This window comes from Sapajus apella, unplaced genomic scaffold (genome assembly GCF_009761245.1).
Source record: "Sapajus apella isolate SASKATOON/1434 unplaced genomic scaffold, GSC_monkey_1.0 scaffold51, whole genome shotgun sequence".
Lineage (NCBI taxonomy): Eukaryota > Metazoa > Chordata > Mammalia > Primates > Cebidae > Sapajus > Sapajus apella.
Genome location: NW_022436991.1, coordinates 1,854,585 through 1,873,938, shown reverse-complemented (window position 1 = coordinate 1,873,938; position 19,354 = coordinate 1,854,585). Strand labels below are relative to the sequence as shown.

The window sequence follows — 19,354 nt, the reverse complement described above, 5'->3', positions numbered from 1 at the left end:
GCCGCCTCTGCGCTCTGGACAGGTCTGAGCCGCGCCTCCCACCCAGAGAGGGCGCGGGAGGTCCCGCCGCGGTTCTCCACCTGCCGGGAAATCCGAGCGGCTCCACCAGCCTCGGTGGCTGCCGAGCTCGCTCCTCCCCGCCCGCTCGCCTGGCTCAGCTCTGCACGCCCCCCAGCTAGCTCCCGCTCGAGTCACCTCTCCCCGCGCCCCCGCCCCTCTAGAGCTCGCGCCCGCCCCCCCCCCGCGCCTCCTCTGCCCGCCCTCCTCCCCCTCCCCCTTCCCCTTCCCTCCTGCCCTCCCTTCATTCCACAAGTGTCGCTTCGCTCTCACCAGCGCACTTGGCGAGCTGGAGAGGTGAGAGGGATACTGCGAGCGGGCTCGAGGCGGCCAGTCCGGGGCCGCCCGCCAAGGATAGGCGCTGCCAGCCCGATTCTCCCCCGCTCTCCGCCCCCGCCTCCCTCGGTGGCCGGCCGGACCTGCACCTCGCGCTTGCCCCCGCTCATCCTCCCCCCGCCCGGCCGGGCGCGCTCCTCCCCGGCCGGCCCCTCGGCGCGCGGCGCGCTGGAGGCGAACGCGGGCTGAGCTGAGCGCAGTGGCCGCCGACCACCGAGCGCCCCGCGCCGCTCCCTGCATGTGCGGCCCGCGGCGGCTCGCAGCCCCCGGCAGCAGCCTCGGCAGCTTCGGCCGCGCCTCGAGAGGCGGCCGCAGCGGCTCCAGCGGCAGCCGAGCGGCCGAGCCCGGGCTGGGAGACACGATGCGCCGCGTCCTCCGGCTGCTCCTCGGCTGCTTCCTCACGGAGCTGTGCGCCCGCGTGTGCCGGGCGCAGGAGCGAGCGGGGCACGGGCAGCTGGCGCAACTGGGCGGCGTGTTGCTGCTGGCGGGGGGCAACCGCTCCGGGGCTGCCTCCGGAGAGGCCAGCGAGGGCGCTGAGGCATCGGACGCGCCCCCGACCCGGGCGCCCACACCGGACTTCTGCCGGGGTTACTTCGATGTCATGGGCCAGTGGGACCCGCCATTCAACTGCAGCTCGGGCGACTTCATCTTCTGCTGCGGGACTTGTGGCTTCCGGTTCTGCTGCACATTTAAGAAGCGGCGACTGAACCAAAGCACCTGCACCAACTACGACACGCCGCTCTGGCTCAACACCGGCAAGCCCCCCGCCCGCAAGGACGACCCCTTGCACGACCCCACCAAGGACAAGACCAACCTGATCGTCTACATCATCTGCGGGGTGGTGGCCGTCATGGTGCTCGTGGGCATCTTCACCAAGCTGGGGCTGGAGAAAGCGCACCGGCCCCAAAGGGAGCACATGTCCAGGTGGGCTGCCTCCCCTTCGCCCTCCCCTCCCGGCTTCGCTCTCCTGGCTCTCTCCTCCCTACCTTCCCCTAGGCAATGGCGCTCCCCCAGGTCCCCGCTCCCTGCATATCAGCCTCTCCGCTGGGGGATGTCGCCAGGAAGCCAACTTCAGCTTGGAGCGCGGAGAAGGGGCTCTGGGCTCAGCACAGGTGTGGGTATGAGCGTCTGCGTGAGTGTGTGTGTGTGTGTGTGTGTTTGTGTAGGACTCTGCCCCCCTCGCCCTCTGGCCGCCTTCTCTGGCTGGTGATTGAGGTGGACTTGAGACACACAGCCTGGGAGCCCGTGGCACCGAAGTCTTGGGTTTTGGGGAGGGGGTCCATGGCACCCCTTGGATTCCAGGTGCTGGCTTCTTGGTAAACAGGGGCAGGCGAGCCGGAAAGGGAAGGGGGGCGTGTGTGAGCCCGCGCGCGCGTGTGTGTGAAGGAGGGAGGATCAGAGTGAGTGCCGCCTGCAACTCGTACGACTCGCGAAAAGGAGGCGAGGGAGGTGGAGTGAGGGGAGGGCGAGAACAAAAGCCTTGCTTGGAGCGGCCGCCTGGCTTTCTCGGAGCTTCCCTGTCCGGGCATTTCGGACCTCAGCTGCCCCCGCCCCTTTACCCACCTCATCCCTTTCTCAGACCTCCTTCTCTCCAAGCCCTGGGCCGGGGCCATCGCTGCAGATTGCGTCCCTTGCCCTCGTTGGCTTGGACTGCGGGGGCCTGAGACCCCTCCTCGCGCGCTCTTACTTCCATGCACCCTGATTTCGTCAACTTTTGGGTTTGCCTTGTTCATTATGCAAGCCCCAGCACTGGCTAGTCGCAGCAGATGGGAAAAGGCATTGGGGAATTAATAGAGCTATTTGCCTTTTTCTTCCTTTCTTTTTTAAGTGTCGAAATCGATTCGCAAACTCCGTAACTTTGGAGGTGGAGGACGCAGCCACGAGGAGCACTAAGCTCTAAGCCCCCGGCCGCGGGAGAGGCGGGGGGTTGGCTTGAGGTCCAGGCGGGCGGGGTGGAAGGAGCGACTAGCTGCCTGCGAACAGCTGGAGGGCTGGGACACCAGCTTTAACTGTCCCCTTTCCGTTCGAGCCTGGGTATGAAGTCGCTGTGTTTTCCTCTCCCCTCTACCCACCCCTTCTCCCGCGCCCCCTCCGCCGGGGGCCTGTGTGTGTGCGCGCGCGCGTGTGTGCACGCGCTCCGTCTGATGCCTAAAAAAATCTGAACAAAGAGACCAACCAAAAATAGGCAAAGGAACATCACCACCTCACTAGTAATTATTTTCTACTTATACGCAGAGTATCCTATGAGATTTTTTCTTTATTTCCAGAGAGAAGAGATTTGGGGGGAAGAGGTGAGGAAGTTCTCGGTTTGGGTCAGCAGGGAGCTGTGGGTGGATGGTGGGGTCTTGCCGCACAGAAGTGAGCTCCGAGGGGCTTCAAGAAACCCTGACCTACTAAAGGAGTAAAGCTCTGGCCCCGCCCACCTTCCGCAGCCACAGGCTGTCCTGTCCCCAGCCCCACCGGCCAGGCCAGTCCCTATTAATTCCCGGGGTCTATGTTAAGATGTGGGGACAAGTGGTCTCAGGACTGCGGCAGCGGATGTCGCCTTGGTAGGGAAAGATTCACCTCCAGACAGGTAGGCTGCCTTGCAGATTCGGGTAATTACTGCTGAAATCTCCACCAAGCCCTGTCTTCGCGAATCAGCTCTTAAAGGAGCCCTCCCTGTTGGTTGGCCTGACGGGAGGTGGGCAGGTGGGGAGAGGAGCTAACCTTTGGGCATCTATGGGAGAAAGTTATGCTAGATCAGCCCTCTTTGATCTGGGTGTTCCGGTGACAGCTCTCGGCCGGTTACCTAAGGGCCCAGTAGGGACCCAACTTCCCGGTCCTGCGGGCCCCCCCACCCCGTGCAGCTTTACTGGGGGGAAGATGGCCACAGCTGAGCGGGTTGCAGCTACTTTCTTCTGCAGGTATAGAGAGGGTCTGCCTGGAGCCAGAATCTAGAGGACCCAGTCTTGGGGTACCAGAGCCTCAACACAGGTTGTCCCAGTATACATTTTTGAGAATTCCAGAATGGAGTGGAAATGCATACTCCTGAAAAGAGAGTTGTTGATTTTTTACTGGCAGCTTCTAAGGTGTGATTTTCAACTGAAACTGCTGTTTAGTATCACCTGGAGTGCTTTATAAAAAAGTCCTGTTACCAGGGGTCTCACCCTAGGTTACTTAAATCCAAATCTCTAAAGTGGGACCTAGGCAGCTGTACTTTTTATTTTTATTTTTAGTAGAGATGGGGTTTCACCATGTTGGCCAGGCTGGTTTCAAATTTCTTACTTCAAGTGATTCGCCCACCTTGGCCTCCCAAAGTGCTAGGATTCCAGGTGTGAACCATTGTGTCTGGTTGCCTCTGCACTTTGAAAAGCTCTCCAGGTGTTGCTAATGTTCCCCCAATCACTGTTAAGGAAAAGGAACTAACACCTGCTGAGCAATGTACATGGAGGCAGGCACCGTGCTGGGGGTTGTGTGTGTGTGTGTGTAAAACACCCTCCCATTTAGTTCTTGCATGAGACAGGTATTTTAATATCCGTGTACATACAAGAAAATCATGGCTCAGGTAAGATGCTGTGTCCAAGGTCACACAGTTAGGAAATTGTGCATTACCAGTCTCCCAGTTTTGAGTCTGCGACACATGTTTTCAGACTGAATAAACATCAGGATCTGGAGCAGTGTCCTAAAATGCAGATTCTTGAGTTTGACCCACAGAGATTCTGAATCAATAAGTTCTGAGTGGGTCCGAGAAATCTTCATTTAACAACCCCCCCCCTCCGCTAATGGCTCTGAGATAAAGTGGTCCACACTTGGGAAAACACTAGTCTTGGATTTGGGAATATTTCATAGGGTTGGGGAGTGGATAAATTAATCCAGGAGAAAGGAGAGGAGCCCCTGTGACTCTCTTATTTGCATTTTTTTTTTTTTTTTGAGACAGAGTGGTGCTCTGTCATACAGGCTGGAGTGCAGTGGCAGGATCTCGGCTAGTTGCAATGTCTGCCTTCCAGGTTCAAGCAATTCTCCTGCCTTAGCTTTCAAAGTAGCTGGGACTACAGGTGTGCACCTCCATGCTTGGCTAATTGTTTTATATTTTTAGTAGAGACAGTGTTTCACCTGGCCTGGGGTTGGCCAGGCTGGTCTCGAACTCCTGATCTCATGCAGTCCACCCACCTCTGGCTCCCAAAGTGCTGGGATTACAGGCATGAGCCACTGTGCTCAGGCTTACTTGCATTCTGTTGCTTGTTTCTGTGATGTTGGGGCTGTCCCCGGTACCTGCCAAATGTGTCCTGGGCTGCTTATGCAGTTAATCATCTGGAATCCCAGCTATGGCAATTGACTTAGTAGCCTTTGCTGGATGGTGCTAAGGGATGCTCCAGTGGGTGCCAGCATGCCAAGCTTGGCATCAGAGAGGCTGCTATGACGCAAAGCAGCTTCCAGGTGAAATTAACCTGACTGCCACAGCCTCTTAATTTTTGTCTGGAGCTGCACGGGACCCTGAATGGGGGTTTGTTCGTATCTGGACTGAGAGCATATTCTCTTGAAAGACAACCATGTTGTCACGCCCCCCCCCATTGTAAACTTTGCCCCTGGTGGCCAGTAAACTTGGGTTTTCCTGCAGAGGTCTCCAAGATACCAGTTTGCAGGTTCAGAGTACTAGGCCTGTGGCCTGCTTCCTTCTGGGCTAATTAGGGCTGAGAAAAGTAGAAAGGCAGCAATTCCGGGAAGCCGTGCGGGGAGGCGTGCACGGGATCTAGTAAGAACTGAACAAATGCCCATTCAGCAGCTGCGAGAGCAGCCACAGTCAGCCACTATTGATTAGAATAAATGACTGTGAATGGTAACCAGCTATGGTTACCAAACCGTGTAGACATGTTCTGCTTGATCTGCAAGGTATTTCTATTTAGGTGTTTTTATTTTTAAGTTTTCCTCAATTTTGTGTTGTGAAAAATTGTAGACATCCACAAAAACCTTGAAAAATCATAAAATAACTTCAGTATATCCTTTATTTAGATGAGGATTTCTCAACCTTGGCAGTATTGACTGGAGAATCCTTTATTGTGCGGGTCTGCGGTGCTGTGTGTTTGCCGGCATCTCTGGTCTCTGCCCACTAGATGCTGGTAGCACGTACTCCACACCCCGGTTGTGACGGTGAAAAATATCTCTGGACATGGCCAAATGTCATCTAAGGGCAAAACTGGCCCTAGTTGAGAACCACTAATCTAGATTGAGCAATTATTAGTATTTTACCATAGTTGCTTTATTGGTCACACACTCTCTCCATATTTTTTGCTTCCCTTCTCCCTCTCCCCCCTCTTTCCTCCTGCCCTTTCTCCCTCCCTTCCTCCTGCCCCTCTGTCTAGCCTTCCTTCCTTCCATCCTCTTTTCCTCTCTCCTTTCCTTTCCTCCTCCCTTCCTTCTTCCCTGCCTTTCTTCCTCCGTTTTCCCTCTCTCCCACCCTCTCTCCCTTCCTTCCTTCTTTCCTTCCTTCTGCCTTTCCTCCTTTTTTCCCTCCCTCCCTTCCCTCCCTCCCTTCTCTCTTCCAGTTCTTCCCTTCCTTCCTCTCTTCTCATCATCTTCCCTTCCTCCTTTTCTTCCTTTCCTTTCCCCCTTCCTCCCTTTCTTCTTTCTTTCTTTGCTGAAATGTGAAAATAAGTTGCAGACCTGACACTTAGTCCCTAATATCTCAGCATGGGCTTTCCTGAGAGCAAGGACATCCTCCTACACAGTACAATTTTATTATCACACTCAGGAAAAAGAATGCAGATCCCATAATATCATCAGACATCCAGTCATTAAAAAATTTCTCACTCGTACAAAAAATGTCTTTTAGAGCTCGGTTTTGCACATCAGGACCCGGCTTATTGTATTTGGCTGTGAAATCTCTTTAGTCTCTATTATGCCTGGTGTTTTAGAACCAAGTGAGACTCAGTTGCCAGCATTTAAAAACTGGGAGGTTTTATGCAGGAATCCAGCTTCCCGGTTTCTCATGAGAACTTAGTGGGTCTGGTGATATTGGATCTGCATTTTCACACAGCAGCTGTTGGTTGCCACTGAGTGGTGACTGCCCCCTTCAGGAAGCTCTTGGGTTCCCGTCAGTCACCACCTCCACCCGAGTCACTCTGTTACATTTACTGCAGCCCCTAAAGAGTCAGTCGAGTTGGTCTGAACAGCCCAGGCTCTAGTCAGATGGTCTGAGATTCAATCCCAGCTCAGCCACTTAATAGCTGTGTGACCTTGGGAAGGTTGCTTCACCTCTCTTAGTCTCCGGCTCTTGTCTGCAGGTGGAGGATTCACTGAGACAGGGCTTGGAAAACAATGAACACAGGACCTGTCACGTGGTTAGTGCTCAGCAGCTATTACCCTTTGATTACCATCCTTACTGAAAAGTTCTACGTCTTGTCTGCTGAAGAGAATTATGTTGTCGTTTGATCTTGGTGACTGACCCTTGCTCTGTTATAGTTATTTAGCTGGGTGACATTGACCAAGTCTCCTAACCTCTCTGGACTTGCATTTGAATCTGAGCGGGAGGGGCTGGCAGGTGCAGAATAGGAGGGAGTGTCTATGTGTGACTACATGAAATACACTGCAAAGTGGTGGCCAAAGTGGTGTTGAAGAATCCTTGTTGATTTTGCAATTTTGCCATAAGCTTATGTGTAAATTCTCATTTAATTTCACACCCTTCCCTCATGAGGTAGGCTGTATGACAATCTGCTGTTTACGGAGGCACAGATTTCTTTCCAAGAGGATGAACCTGCCCCTGGTGAGTGGAGTGTCGGACTTCAAACCCGGATGGTCTGAGTGCACGGATCCTTGACTGCTAGGCCACACTGCGTGTGAGTGCACACCTGCAGGAATTCCAGTCTCCTCAGATCACAAAGAAGTATGTGATGCCCTGCAAACAACAGCACGTGCATCGAGGCCAGTTCAAGAAGCCAGCGTAAGATGAAGACTAGGAACGTTTTCTGCATCTGCCCCTGTAGGCCCAGACATCGTGGTTGAGGCATTGGTGACAAATGACCTTGGGGACAGAAGCACATGTTTGAAGCTCTCTACACTTGAAGGCAGTAGGGAACACATGTCATTATTTTGTCCACCTTCAAACAGAATTGGAAATCCAAGTGGCAGATTGCAGAGCAGGAGTCCTGTGTGTTTTTAAAACATGCTTCAGAAGAACTGGCGTCCCTTGCAAAGAAGGAGCAACAAATAGGATAAATGCACCTCCTTCTCTTGCCTTTTCCCTTCCAGTATCTCTCCTGTCTCCCACCTTTCTGTGCATTTGTGGTTATCCTAAGGCTTTGACCAGCTTCCCAGGCTGGAGAAGTCCATGTTTGCATGTATATAGTGTTGGCCACGGAAAAGTATTTATTTTTCTTTGCAGGATATGTTGGCTTCTCTTTAAGCACTGAGTTCTTGGATTTTAAAAATCAACTTCATTGAGGTCTAACTGACCCAATAAAATTCACACATTTTAAGTGTATAGTTTGATGCGCTTGGACAAATGTCTACACTTGTGTACCCATTACTCTAGAAAGCCCACTCATGCCCGTTGCCCTTGGATTCTTGAAAAATAAATGATGCTTCTTGTGCAAGAGGAAATGCTCAGGAACTCTATTAAAGGGTTTAAAAGTCAACGCATAGATTGGACATTGGGATACCTGGAGGCTCTTAAGCAAGATACTGGGACTCTGAGTTCTGTTTGGAAACATTGGGGTCATATGTTTATCATTGTAATTGGAAAGAAAAGAGACACATTTTCTTCTTGTTCCTCAGATAAACTAAGCTCATTCCCACCTTGGAGCTGTTGCTCTGGCCCTTGTGTGGCTGGTCCCTCCTCATCACCCAGGTCCCAGCTCTAATGTCACCTTCTCTGAGAAGCCGTCCCTGACCAGGCTTAGTTGCTTCCCACTCTAGCCTGACACACTCCAGCTCATCACCCAGTCAGTATTATTTGCTTCATTTTACGTTATGGTCTAAAATGAACTTACTAATTAACTAATTTACTGGTTTATATTATCTGTCTCCTTCCATTATCCTTTTCTTTCTTTCTTTTTTATTTTTTTGAGGCAGAGTGTTGCTCTGTTGTCCAGGCTAGAGTACAATGGTGCAGTCTTGGCTCACTGGAAACTCTGCCTCCCCAGTTCAAGTGATTCTCCTGCCTCAGCCTCCCAAGTAGCTAGGCTAATTTTTATATTTTTGTTAGAGATGGGGTTTCGCCATGTTGGCCAGGCTGGTCTTGAACTCTTGACCACAGCCTCCCAAACTACTGGGATTACAGGCATGAGCCACCATCCCTGGCCTTTTCATTATCATTCACAGTAAGGCATGCAGGGACCACAATTGTCTCTTCTACTCTATAGTTGGATTCTGAGTGCTTAGTTCAGTTTCACTACTTGGCAAGTAGAAGTTCTACATTTGATATCCTGGTTTACCTGGCATAACAAAGTACCTCCAAATTCACTCATTCATTCATTCATTCAATAAATAGGTATTTGCTGAACATCTAACTTATGCCCTGCACTGTGCCCAGCTACGAGAGAACCATGAATAGCACAAAAGCAATCCTTGCCCTTGCAGAGCCAACAGTCAAATATCAGGAGACAGGTAACACAAAAGGAAATGTACAAGAAAGTTGAACCAGCACTAGCTTTCAGTACTCTCTAGTACTAGCTTTCAGTACTCTCGTGAAATTGCCAATATTCAGTCATTTTCTCCCTCAAAAATGGCCACATAATTATGTTTCAACACAATTGTTGTTTGAAACAATCATGTTTCAATATAATTCTGAACTGAGTGGGGGACTGTCAAGAAAAAGTGTAGCTGCTTCTTCAGGTACCTGCTAGGGACAGGGTTCTCCAGAGAAACAGAACAAATATACAAAGAGATTTCTTAGAAGGAATTGGCAAGTCCACAAACTCCAGAGCCTTTGTTCTTGTCTGCAGGCTGACAGGCAGGTGAATTCTCTCTTTTTTGGGGAAAGGTCAGCGTTTTGCTCTAGGCCTTCAGATGATTGGATGAGGCCCACTTGCCTTACAAGGGCAATGAGTTTTACTCAGTTTACTAATTTCAATGTTAATCTAATCTAAGAGCACCCTCCCAGGACACCTAGAATAATGGTTGATCAAATATCTGGGCACCCCAGTGTCAAGTTGACACATGACACTAACCATCACAGTACCCTTAGGGTCTTGTCACTCAGAGTTGGCCTGTGAACCAGCAGCGTTTTTATCACCTGGGAGCTTGGGCAGACTCTTAGGCCTCACCTCCCACTCATCGAATCCGAATCTGCATTTTAACAAGATCCCCAGGTGATCTGGATGCATCTTAACATCTGAGAAGCACTCAAACTGTGCCACAAACAAAATGCCAAATTCATAGGCATTTGTGTGGTTTGGGACACATAGTTGGTTCTTTCTACTGTCAAATTCATTAAAAATTTTCATCACATCCCTGTCTATAAAATGTTTTTTGTATGCGACCCAATATATGCACATTTGTTTTACTAAGTATATGCATGTGCATGGACCCATGAACAATGATTAGGTACGTTATGAAGCATACGTAAGGACAAATTTCAAACTAAGCTTGAAGGTGAAATATTTGAAAATCTGTTGCTAATTGTGGTGACTTCATACTATCCTTACTGTCTCAACGTATGATGTACACTGAAGGGTGAAGTTCATCATTAATAAAAATATATTGTAACCATTCTTCCTGAGCATTTTCATTATTTTCTGCTGACTTTCTTTTGATCTCAATAAACCGTCATTATTTTACCCTAGCGAGAAGCTTTTGAAGAGAAGGGTAGGGGGAGTCCAGATTATTGTTTTCTTGTGCTTGCATGATCAGCGCTATCTTTAGGCTGTGGTTTTGCTAGGAATGGGGCATTTTTAAACCACATGTCTGCTTTGTGATGGTTAGCTGAATAGAAAAATTTTAGGTTGGTGCAAAAGTAATTGTGGTTTTTGCCATTGAAAGTAATGGATTACTTTTGCCCCAAGCTAATAAATGATCTGTGCATCCCCTTTAGGGGCACATATAATTGTCATATAGGCAGCACTTCCCAGCGACGGTACTGCTGGCGGTCACCTTTCTTGGTCCAAGGTTCCTGATTCCTGCCATCTTACATGGGCCTTCCAAGAGTGGGCGCCAGCATCGATCCAGGTAAAACCATACAAAGAGGTTCTGACATTTCCTCTCCCTGTATCAAATCAGTTTATGCAGTCCCTGGAGTGAGCGAGCCTTTGTCCAGGAAATGATGGTCCCTAAGACTCCTCATCTCTGCCGCATGCTCTAGGAAGGGCTGCCCTGGGGAAAAGCGTCCTTGGGCTTTTGGGCTGAAATTTTACAAATGTTGGTACTCAGAAGCCCAGGGGATCTGCGGATGGCAGAACTGACCGAGTTCACAGTAGCCCACCTGATTACGTGCTTTGTTATCCTTTTGAAAGCCTGAACAGTTTGCAGTTTGTTGCAGGGGGCGGGAGAAGGGGGGACTCCTTAGAAAATCTGATAGTGATGGCTTCTTGCTTGAGAAAAATGCACACACAGAATTTCCATCCAGTTTCAGAGGATTCAGCCATCTCCTGAAGCTCAGTATGAAGAGCTTGTTTAAAAGTGAAAAAGGCAAGTTAGCTTTGGAAGGCCTCGGTCTTTTGTCTCAAAACTTTTCCTGAAGCCCCTTTGAGTTTCAGACCCTGCTTATTGCACGGAGGTCGGAAGGAGCCCAAACTTTGATTTCAAAGACATTCAGGTGTGCATCTCCTCTCCATCCCCGCACTGCTTAGTGAGTTCACATGGGCAGTGTCTCACTCTATGAAACGGATTATGCTGATTGACACCTTGTCACCTGCCCCTCTTTGTCTGCCCTATTCCAGTGTCATTGGCCTTTGTGTTTATTCTCCAAATAACTCAGCTCTTTTCCGCCTCAGGGCCTTTGCGCTTTCTGTTCTCTCAGCCTGGAATGCTCTTCCCATCCTCGTCACGTGACCAGCTCGTCACTGTTCAAGGCCCATCTCCAGCGTCACCCCCACACACAGGCATTTCCTGATTTACACTGCATCTCTCCCTTCGCTGTTTATTTGTAACTTAAAAGTATACATTTAGTGGTTTTTAGTATATTTAGAAAGTATACTTTAAGAAAGTAGTTTGCGATTCAATGCTTTTTCATACATAGGTTGGTGCAAGAGTAATTGTGGTTTTTGTCATTACTTTTTTTTTTTTTTTTGAGACTGAGTTTCACTCTTGTTGCCCAGCCTGGGGTGCAGTGATGTGATCTCGGCTCACTGCAACCTCCACCTCCCAGGTTCAAGCAGTTCTCCTGCCTCAGCCTCCTGAGTAGCTGGGACTACAGGTACCCACTCCCATGCCCAGCTAATTATTGTATTTTTAGTGGAGATGGGGCTTCACCATATTGGTCAGGCTGGTCTCAAAATCTCGACCTCAGGTAATCCTCCTGCTTCATCCTCCCAAAGTGCTGGGATTACAGGTGTCAGCCACTGCAACCAGCTGGTTTTGGCTATCGTGTCTAATGGCAAAAGTCGAAGTTCCTTTTGCACCAACCTAATACTTAACAAAGTTGTGCAACTATCACCACTACTTACTCCCAGTCCACTATCTAATTTTAATAAGGTTTTCATCACCTTAAAAAAATACATATCCATTAGCAGTCACCTCCCTCTCCCCTCCTCGTGTCCTCTGGTAACCACAAATCTACTTTCTATCTTTATGGATTTGCCTATTCTGGACATGGGATATCAATGGACTTATACGATGTATGGCCTTTTGTGTCTGGCCTCTTTCCCTGGGAATAATGTTTTCAAGATTCATTCACGTTGTGGCAGGTACCAGTGCTTCATTCCTGTGTATGGCTGGAGAATATTCCTTTTACCGTAATACGTCTCGTGTGTCCATTCATCAGCTGATGGCCATTCGGGTTGTTTCCACTTGTTAGCTGTTGTGGAAATTGCTGCCTTGCCCCCAGGCTCTCTGGATCACATTACTCTTATTTATTTGATTTGCAGCCCTTGTTTATTTACCTAACATGTTTATTTAAAAAAAAAAATCTTCTCCCATAGAATATAAGCTTCGGGAAGGCAGTAACGTTGTTCATCTTGGGCACTGCTGTATCCTCAGGGCCTTATATAGTGCATGGCACGTAGTAGATGATAAATATTTGTGGAAACAATGAAAGAATGAGAGCTGTTGTTATTCTCTCATCTCCGTAGACCCAGTCTTTTCCTCTAATTCACGTGGGGCTCTTGCTGTGCTGGCTTCTCACAACACGGCTGTTCTGAGAAGTATGTGCACTAGTCCGCGTAAAGTCCCTGTGTTACCTCTCTCTCACATCCCAGATGTCTTCTCACCAGCTGTAGTTCTTACCCCATGACTCCATTGCTCCATGATCAACAATTCCCCCATGCATGCTCGGGGCCTCTGTGGCCTTAGCACAGTCTCACATTTGAATGTGTACCAGATTCTCGCAGACTGCTGGGTGAAGTCCAGCCGTGGATTCTGACTTGGGAGGGCTGGATGGATCTGAACATTTGCATCTTAACAAGTTCCCAGGCGACACTGCCAGGACACTGACACTGTTGATAGGCGGACTGTTGTTTGAGAATCACTGCTGTAGTGTGGTAAATTTCAGCAGACAGGCCCCAGCCTGTCTGTGTGGGTCTCCCGCAAACGGTTCCTCCTCCTCCTGTGTCTCCCAGTGAGTGGGCTCAGAGGGCTCTGGCCAGCTAACAGCTTGGGGGTATATCCCCAAACATGGGAATACTACTTGTGGGTTTGTGCCCTGGAGAACTTCTCCCTGGTACAGAGGAGGCCTGTATGAAGATGTTTATTGGTCAGCTGTGGTGGCTCATGCTTGTTTGTAATCCCGACACTTTGGGAGGTGGAGGTGGGAGGATCACTTGAAGCCGGGAGTTTGAAACCAGCCTGGTCAACATAGTAAGGCCCCGAGATCGCGTCTCTACAAAACAAATTAGCTGGGCATGGTGGCATGTGCCTGTGGTCCCAGCTATGCAGGAGGCTGAGGTGGGAGGATTACTTGCACCCAGGAATTTGAGGCTGCAGTGAGCCATGATCACACCTCTGCACTCCAGCCTGGGTGACAGAGCAAGACCCTACCTGAAGAAAAAATAAAAAAGATGTTTATTGCAGTGTTGTTTATCAGGGTCGGCGAGTTGGTGACCATCTAGATTGCCCATAATTATGGAAATGACAAATAGGGCTGATAGTCTGCTGGTTTGCAATGAAACAGTTGGTTTTTTGTAGCTGCCATCCATTCTGATGGGTTTCTGATGGGTCAGTTCCTCCACCAAACTGTTGCATTCCGGCAGGTAAGTGAAATGTGGGGATTGCATATGAGGGAATACTGTGCAGCAGTTGCAAGGGATGGAAGTGATTCACATTCAGCAATACGGCTAATGCTCACTTGTGAACAAAGGAAGAAAGGGAATGAGGTTTATGATAAAAACACTGTTTATGTAAAACACACATATACAACAATACTACAAAATATGTATCTTTCAATAGTCATATAATCTGAATAAACACATGATGGATAGTAAAGAGAAAAAAATGTGTTGGTAGGTCTGATCTTAGGTGCAATATCTGTTTGACAGTTCTCTGTCTGTTCTACGTATGAACACTGAGGTTTTTTTTTTTTTTTTGCTAAGTTTACATCTAATCATGAAGGTCACTGTCATGTCATAGCTTGAATTGTGTCTCCATCCCCCTACACAGTCCAGAATTACTGAGGCTCAAATGCCTGTGCCACAACTTACTGGCTCTGTGACCTTCAGCAGCTCGATTCACCTCTCTGAGCCTTTGTTTACTCCTCTGCAAGGAGCAATAATCCTCATAATGTGTTTTGTGCTGCTTTGTTTAGTTAAGACATGTAATGCAATTAGCATAGTGCCTGGCTTATGGCAAATAATAAATGTTATCTAGTGTTACTAATACGGGGCCATTGCTGTACATGAAGGGTTGATATCTAGTGTTAGATATCAAGAGAGAACCAAATCTATGGACTGCAGACACATTACATGTATTCATCATTTAATCCTCTTAAAAACTCGGTGGGGTAGATATTCCTGTTATTACGTGGCTGTTGTGAGAAGTGCAATATTGTGCATCAAGTCCCTGGGTAACCTCTAATTACAGTGATTGCATTTACTTAGGTTTTTCTGTATCCCACCCCTAACTAGAATGGTGGCTCCATGGAGCAATCTGCCTTGCCTTTTGTCCACCAGCTCGGTACTCAGTGCATCACAGCTGCCAATCATTGGGTTCTGAATGAACAGATTTAAATTCATTCTTCTTCCAGGGCCCTTGCGGATGTCATGAGGCCACAGGGCCACTGCAACACTGATCACATGGAGAGAGACCTGAACATTGTTGTCCACGTCCAGCATTACGAGAACATGGACACAAGAACCCCCATAAATAATCTTCGTAAGTACAACTGCATGAACCATTTCCAGTCCCATTTGGTGACCTGAGTGGTGGTCACATTGCCAGATTTCATGGAGTGTGTGTGAGAGTTAAGAGCCTCTCTTTGTGGGCAAGTTAGAAGCTTTCTTTCATCTCTTTTGGATGAAGCTGAATTTGGCATCATCAGATGTCACTTGGTTGGTTTCTTTGTTAAATAGGAATCCACTTGGTTGGTTGGATCACATGATTGGTTCTTCTTTTAACTAGTAGACTGCTCAATTGGTTCATCTTGATTGATCTGTTAACTAGATTAGTGGCTCTCTTGTTTGTTTCACCATGGTTGGGTACTTAGTTAAGCAATGGATTATTGGGTTGGTTCATTTTAGGTGGTCAATCTATTAGTCAGTGGTCCATTCGCTTATATGTCTGCCTCCTGAGGTAGACCAGTTGTAACTTCTAGGTTTCCTGCTGTTTTCAGTTATGAAATACTAGTTCAGAAGAATTATGTCTATGATTTGTAAAGCTAGAGTTTCATAAAAACAATCCACAAAATACTCTATGTGTAGGGGGTGCAGGGAGTGGGTATTGAATTTTGGTCCTGTTGATTTGAGGTTCCTATGTGTGATTCAGCAGCAGCAAATTCGTTTCCATTGTTCTGCAAGGGGGGAAAAAACTGTGTTTGCTATTGTGTTTCAATAGGTATTTTTCACAGAGCATGATTGGGATCTTGGTATACTCCCAAGGCTTTTCTTCCCTTTCAAAGGTCTGTATATACAATATACATCACGGAGCTGATGCTCTGACTAATGAGACTGGATGAAAAATAAGATTGTTTGGTTTTTGACAATAGTGTACTACTGCGGTTACCCCAGTAATTATGTTTTCAAGTAACCCCCACGTTAAAGTAATGTGGAAGGCTTGGTTTAAAATAAGCAAAGCCAGACAATTTAAAGGATACATTTAGTTGTGGCTGGAGATTCCTGAAAGCAGAAACAATTCTAGTGCTGCACATTTTAACAGACTGGGTCGCCTTTGCTGAGGCTCCGCTAGGAGTTGCCTGGGTGTTTTATATGCTGAATCATAGTTTTGGACTGTTTGGTTGCAAATTCTCATGCTCATTGGATAGAGGAAGAAGCCTGTGGAGTTCGACTGAGGCGATGTGGATTATCTGATTCTGCATAGTCATGATTCTTCATGGTTTGGAAATTGTTGCAGTGTGTTAGTAAAGTCAATGTTTGCATGGTTTGAAAAATGGGCCACCAAATAGAATGTCTTAGGTTTCAGTATATTAAATAATGTAACATTATTAGCGAACGGGATCACAAGTGGTATAAGAAATAGCCACATTTTAGAGCAAAATACACAAGCAAATGGAAGTTTTATGACCAAATCCCATAGCCCCCAAAGATATGGTAAATGGCATCAATTCTAACATGGCAATCGCTGTGTCCGTTTCTGGCTTTACTGGAAATGAGCACATTTTCTTTCACTTGGCTCTGGGAAATAAGCTGAACCTAGTTATATGCTTGGGTCCCAAACATCATATGTGAATGAACATGATCAGGGAACAGAGAAATTGAAATGGTGTTGAGTCCCTGGCTATAAAAGGCAATTGCTAACAGGTTCTTCACTGGAAGTTCCAATCTCTAGAATGATTTTCAGTCAGCACTCAGATGAAATAACAAACTCATTGGAGTCACCCAACTTTCATCATTCCATCAGGCGGCAGGAAACCTTAATGAATGTTGCTTATGTAAGGCGTTTTCATTGAAAGTTGTACTGAAAATGGATTACTGTTCAGAGATGGATGTCCAGGCTCTAAATAATTCAGAAGTCTCTTGCGCCAGGCTACTTTGGCTTATTTATGATTCTTGCATTTGGTCTGTATTTGTGACTAAGTAATCAGTGATCTTTTACATCAAGGGAGAAAGTGTCTTGTAATAGTCTATTGGGTAGCAGTAGACTAGAGAATTCCTGGGAAGCTACAAAGGAGAATTCCAAGAATCATGCTACAAACACTGTATTCTTACAATAATTGCCAACGATGTTAATTTTATACAATTCTTCCAGGTTGATGCAATTCTTCTTTCCTAGCCGTCTTGGGAATATCTGAATAACAAAAATAAGAAGCATGTGACCTTTTTACCAGTTTATATTAATAAGCTTAACATGTTAATTCAGTAGCTGACAGTAATAATAGATTTCCTTATCTTTTTATTGATTTGTAGGAGTTATTTACGTATTACAGACACAGAAAAACATTTGTATGTTTGGATGAACAAATGATTTGAGGAGTTCATTGAGAGAATAGGACGAGATGACTGATATTAATCAGTTAAGGGTTTAAGAAGCCAAGCAGTCGTCAGAGAACATTTTGATTGATAGCAAAGTAGAAGGGACGGTATCCGGTCTGATAAATGGAAAATTAGACCAGCCCTTTGTGCCTGAACCAGAATGCATCCATTTAATGTAAAACCCTTTCCTGGACATTATGGAATCTACAATGATTTGCCATTACACATTTGGAAAGAATGATGCATCTATTTGTGATACACCAAGAAGGGCACATCATGCCATTTTCAGTTTGTTTTTCACTGAACATCCAACTTGCTAGGTTTGACTGGGCATTCACTAGTCTCAAGTTAAATGTCATTTTCATGTCTTTTCAATCACCCACTCGACATTGCCTTAAGAAAATGCTAATCTCCATCTATTTATCTCTTCTTAATACTAGCTGTAGGTCTCTTTCTATTCTTTCCCTTAAGCTTTAGTCAAATGGTGAGATAATTGATAGCCAGTGTAGAAATCTGGATATTTGGAAGAAGGGCAGTGGAGAGGTGAAGGCGAACGGGGAGGAAAGAGAAAATTTTTGTCAACTTTTCTACATTAATTTTTCTGGGGTTGATTTTTCCTGTGATATGTTGGACTTGCCTTTTTATCTAGAGTCGGATTTTTCTTCAGCGGATGCTGTTCATGTTCTTTCCAGGCATTCAGTGGTATTGCCTAAAAATATTTAGTCTGATAATCAAAAGGGCCTCAACCTCTTTGATTAACAGGATGTAGTTTCCCGTGAGATGGTGATTTTCTGCAAATGTTCCTCAGATTCTATATAATTATCATTTGTTTTTGAAGGCACATTTTGTCCTTAAGTGCTATGAACATATTCTGCCTCCCCTACCCCGACTTCCCTGGCTGCCAGTGACACCAATCTCCCGTGTTGGGAGCGCAGGCTGCATGTAGGCTCCATTTGGTCTTTTTTTTTTTTTTTTGAGACAGAGTCGCGCTCTGTCATCCAGGCTGGAGTGCAATGGCACAATCTCAGCTCACTGCAACCTCCGCCTCCCAGGTTGAAGTGATTCTCCTGCCTCAGCCTCCCAAGTAGCTGGGATTACAGGTGTGCACCACCACACCTGGCTAATATTTGTATTTTTAGTAGAAATGGGGTTTCACCATGTTGGTCAGGCTGGTCTTGGATTCCTGAACTCATGATCCACCCCTGTGCTTCCAGGAGTGCTGGGATTACAGGCATAAGCCCCTGTGCCGCGCCCCATTTGGTCTTCTTAAGTATGGGAGACGTGAGTGAGGGGCTGTGGCCAAAGCCTGGATCAACATTTCTCAACTTGTTTGTGTTCACAGCGCATTTTTTGAAATATGTCTTTTGTTTTGGAGTCCATTTTAAAATTTACAGCAGAAAGGTTGCAGAAGATAGTACCCAGAAAAATGAATAAGACCTGTTTGATAGCACAACAGGCTGACTACGGTCAATAATAACTTAATTGTACGTTTTAAAATAATTTAAAGAGTGTCATTGGATTGTTTGTAACTCAAAGGATAAATGCTTGAGGGCATGGACACCCCATTCTCCATGATGTGCTTATTTTACATTGCGTGCCTGTGTCAAAACATGTCATGTACCCCATAAATATATACATCTACTATGTATCAGCAAGCATAAAACAACAGCAGCAGCAAGAACAGCAAAAGATAGAACACAGACTTCTGTATACTCCTCACCCACTTTCCCCGATATCAACATTTGACATCACCAGGGCACGTTTGTCAAAACTAAGAAATCAACATGAGTACATTCCTTTTAGCTAAACTGCAGACGTTGTTTGGATTTTGCTAGTTTCTTCACTGATACTTCTTTTCTGTTCTAGGTCCCTTCCAGGATACCACATTGTCTTTAGCAGAGCACACTTTGATTATAGACTTTTGGTTGGGCAGTATTGCATAATGATGTGGTAAAGACAGAAAACAACACTACACAAGCCAGAAGCAATTATAGATCCTTGACTGCCACAGTGCAAAACGTGTCACCTAGTGTCTATAAAGACAATTACATAAATTACTCTCTTTGGGTCAGTGTTGAAATGGAACCAGTTGCTTGTCTGACTGTGCTCTTGTGTATATTCATGGGACAAAGACTTTCATGTCCCACCCACCCTTACCACCCCTCTTTGAATCTGGGTTATGCTGTAAAATAAATCATGTTGTTACATAATTTATTTTATAGCATAACCTGAGCAAGTGAGAAGAGGTGTTG

The 19,354-nt window shown here is 46.9% G+C and overlaps 1 protein-coding gene across 3 annotated transcripts in view; it reads left to right on the top strand.

Annotated features, from left to right (window-relative positions):
* Nucleotides 1-298: 298 nt before the first annotated feature.
* Nucleotides 299-19,354, top strand: part of SHISA9 (shisa family member 9) — a 341,003-nt gene continuing 321,947 nt past the window's right edge. For 2 of the 3 annotated variants that reach the window (XM_032242730.1, XM_032242729.1), the window contains exons 1-2: nt 301-1,317; nt 14,702-14,829. In XM_032242730.1, coding sequence (XP_032098621.1) covers nt 632-1,317; nt 14,702-14,829 — 814 coding nt within the window. In that variant the 5' untranslated portion in view covers nt 301-631. Of the gene's footprint in view, nt 1,318-7,070; nt 7,962-14,701; nt 14,830-19,354 lie in introns of those variants that run through there. The other variant, XM_032242731.1, reaches the window with a different exon arrangement.